At 36.0% G+C, this 2,527-nt stretch overlaps 1 protein-coding gene across 1 annotated transcript; it reads left to right on the top strand.

Moving 5' to 3' along the window:
* The first annotated feature begins 323 nt into the window (after positions 1-323).
* On the top strand, positions 324-1,265 carry LOC134017016 (olfactory receptor 2K2-like). The gene has a single exon (XM_062456262.1). It carries the CDS (start codon positions 324-326, stop codon positions 1,263-1,265), a length of 942 nt encoding a protein of 313 aa, XP_062312246.1.
* The last annotated feature ends 1,262 nt before the right edge of the window (positions 1,266-2,527 follow it).

Here is a 2,527-nt window from a genome sequence, read left to right as displayed (position 1 = left end):
AATGGAAATCACTGATTGGACACCTTCAATCCCAGAACAACCTGCTCATATGTTTATACGATGAGAAAGAGACACTGACCTTCACAAGGGGGAGAACATTTGATGAAACTACACAGCAGACTTAATATGCACTATACTGTATGGACACTATAGTGTATTTCTAGAAAACTGTTCAGTTTAATTTAGCTTGTAATATCTTATTTAGTCATATTATTCCGTGTAAATAAGAATATCAAGGTTTGTAATAGTGACAGAAACAAAAAGGTATATTTTATTTTACTTTTAGTAAAAACAAAAAAAATTCAGTTTGGTGTTCCCTTGGAATGGAAAATGTGACATCTCTAAAAGAATTTACTCTGTCTGGGTTCAATGAGATATTGGATTACAAACTAACGTTCTTCTGTCTCACTTTACTGTTTTACTGTGTTATTTGTATAGTAAATTTTGCTCTCATTGTGACCATTATCATGAATAGAAACCTCCATGAGCCAATGTATATATTCCTGTGTAGTTTGTGCGTAAATGGACTTTTTGGAACTGCAGGATTTTACCCCAAATTCCTTTTCGATCTATTGTCTCATCACCAGGTCATCTCTTATACAGGATGCATGATTCAAGTTTTTGTAATATACTCCGCTGTGTGCATTGATATTTGTATGTTAGCAGTGATGGCATATGACAGGTATGTAGCAATCTGTAGACCCCTGGAGTATCACTCTGTTATGACCAGGCAGAGGGTCGCTCAGTTACTCACCTTGTCCTGGCTTGTTCCTTTAGGTCTTGTATCTACTGTTATTATATTTAGTTCCCAGTTGAAGTTGTGTGGCTCAAACATACAGAAACTGTATTGTGCTACTTGGTTGGTTGTTAAGCTGTCCTGTTCTCCGACCAGTTGGATGACTTCAGCCATACCAACCAACGTAGCTGCATATGTGCTAATATTATTCTATATTTTTCTTGGTATTTTCATTGTTTGCACTTATGTACAGTTGATCAGATCATGTTTGGTGTCCTTGGAGAACAGAGGAAAGTTCATAAGAACTTGTGTTCCACATTTAATGGCATTATTCAACGTGGTCATTGCTGCTCTGTTTGATGTCATGTATATGCGATATGGCTCCTCAGATTTACCACAAAGTCTTCAGAATTTCTTGTCTACAGAAATGATTATAGTTCCTCCAATAGTAAACCCTGTCATGTATGGTATTACACTGACTCAAATTCGTAACAAAATACTTTTATCATGTTTGAAAAAGAAAAGATAGATTTGTTAATGGCATCAAAATATAAGGTTCGGTAAATATGAAGAAACTGGATTCAACACTCGGAAGCATGTCATAGAACAAACACTGCGAAGTTGTAGCATTGATGTTGGGGTTGACTTTTGTATGAAATCCATAATTTTGACATTCAAATGTGCTTTGCTTCACATTAAAAAACAGGACGCTTATCACAGGTAAGCACTGCTTACCGCATAAAGTAAAGTTAGCACTTATAAGATTATAAATATTCTTATAAGAAAACGAAGAGGTTTTAAGACAACAATGTTGAACGTTATTCTATCATGATTCATTACACAGCCTTGCTTGAGTTGAAATGTGCTTACATTATGGAGGTCTGTTCCCTTAATTATGTTGAAAACACGTGACAGAGGAAGATATGATGGATGGAAAAGAGAATTGTGTCATTTGTGTCATTGCATTTTAATGTAACCCTGCAAGTCTGAAACATGAAAATTCCCAAATTCATAGCCTTACTTTATATTTGTCATTACAATAGTACCTGTACTCAAAGGCAATTTTACTGCGGGTGCAGGGGGTGCATTTGCACTCCCGACTGTTGGGATGAAATGTTTTTCATTTTTAGAGTAATGTAAAAAAAAAAGTCATTAAGAGTAAGTCATCTCAGAGTTGTATTTTCTATCATGGTTTGTTGTACTCTAATGATTAATTTTAAATTTTAAGACCCAGTATTAATTTTGAGCATGTTTTTGTCAGCAAATACAATTTATTCACTACCCTTTGCACCCCCAGTTTTAAAACCTAGAATCACCTCTGCCTGTACTTACTCTTCTAAGTGGTCTGAATTTGCATGACTTCAAACAAAACAAAAAATTATTTACATGATGGTTTGTCTTTTGCCAACTCTTGTGCTTTTTGATAAACTTACAGATAGCAAAACAAACAAAAGAGTCCCCAAATCTTTTTGTTCTGTGGGTGGAAACTCAATACCTTCTTCCTGAAGGCAAGAGCGCAAACTCCCCCTTCAGGTGATGGTCAGTACAAGCCAATATGGCCTGGGTCTTCCTTACAACCTGCCTAACATAAAGCTCAGAGAGTTAAACTTGGTTTACCCCAATGACTTTACTGTCCACTCTGACAAGCCGATCAAGCCTGTTCAGATTCAGATTCCCAAACCACACCACAAAAGGTCAGCACCGACTCAATAAAAGTTCTATAAATCATTTTGGTGCACACCTTAAAAGAGTTAATTTTTCTCAGGAAATAGAGACGTTGCTGTACGTTTT

This window comes from Osmerus eperlanus, chromosome 3 (assembly GCF_963692335.1).
Source record: "Osmerus eperlanus chromosome 3, fOsmEpe2.1, whole genome shotgun sequence".
Classification (NCBI taxonomy): domain Eukaryota; kingdom Metazoa; phylum Chordata; class Actinopteri; order Osmeriformes; family Osmeridae; genus Osmerus; species Osmerus eperlanus.
This window is presented reverse-complemented; position numbering and strand designations above follow the sequence as displayed.

Bases quoted from the DNA above. Each gene is read 5' to 3' on its own strand.
- LOC134017016 (XM_062456262.1), top strand. From the start codon at position 324: ATGGAAAATGTGACATCTCTAAAAGAATTTACTCTGTCTGGGTTCAAT.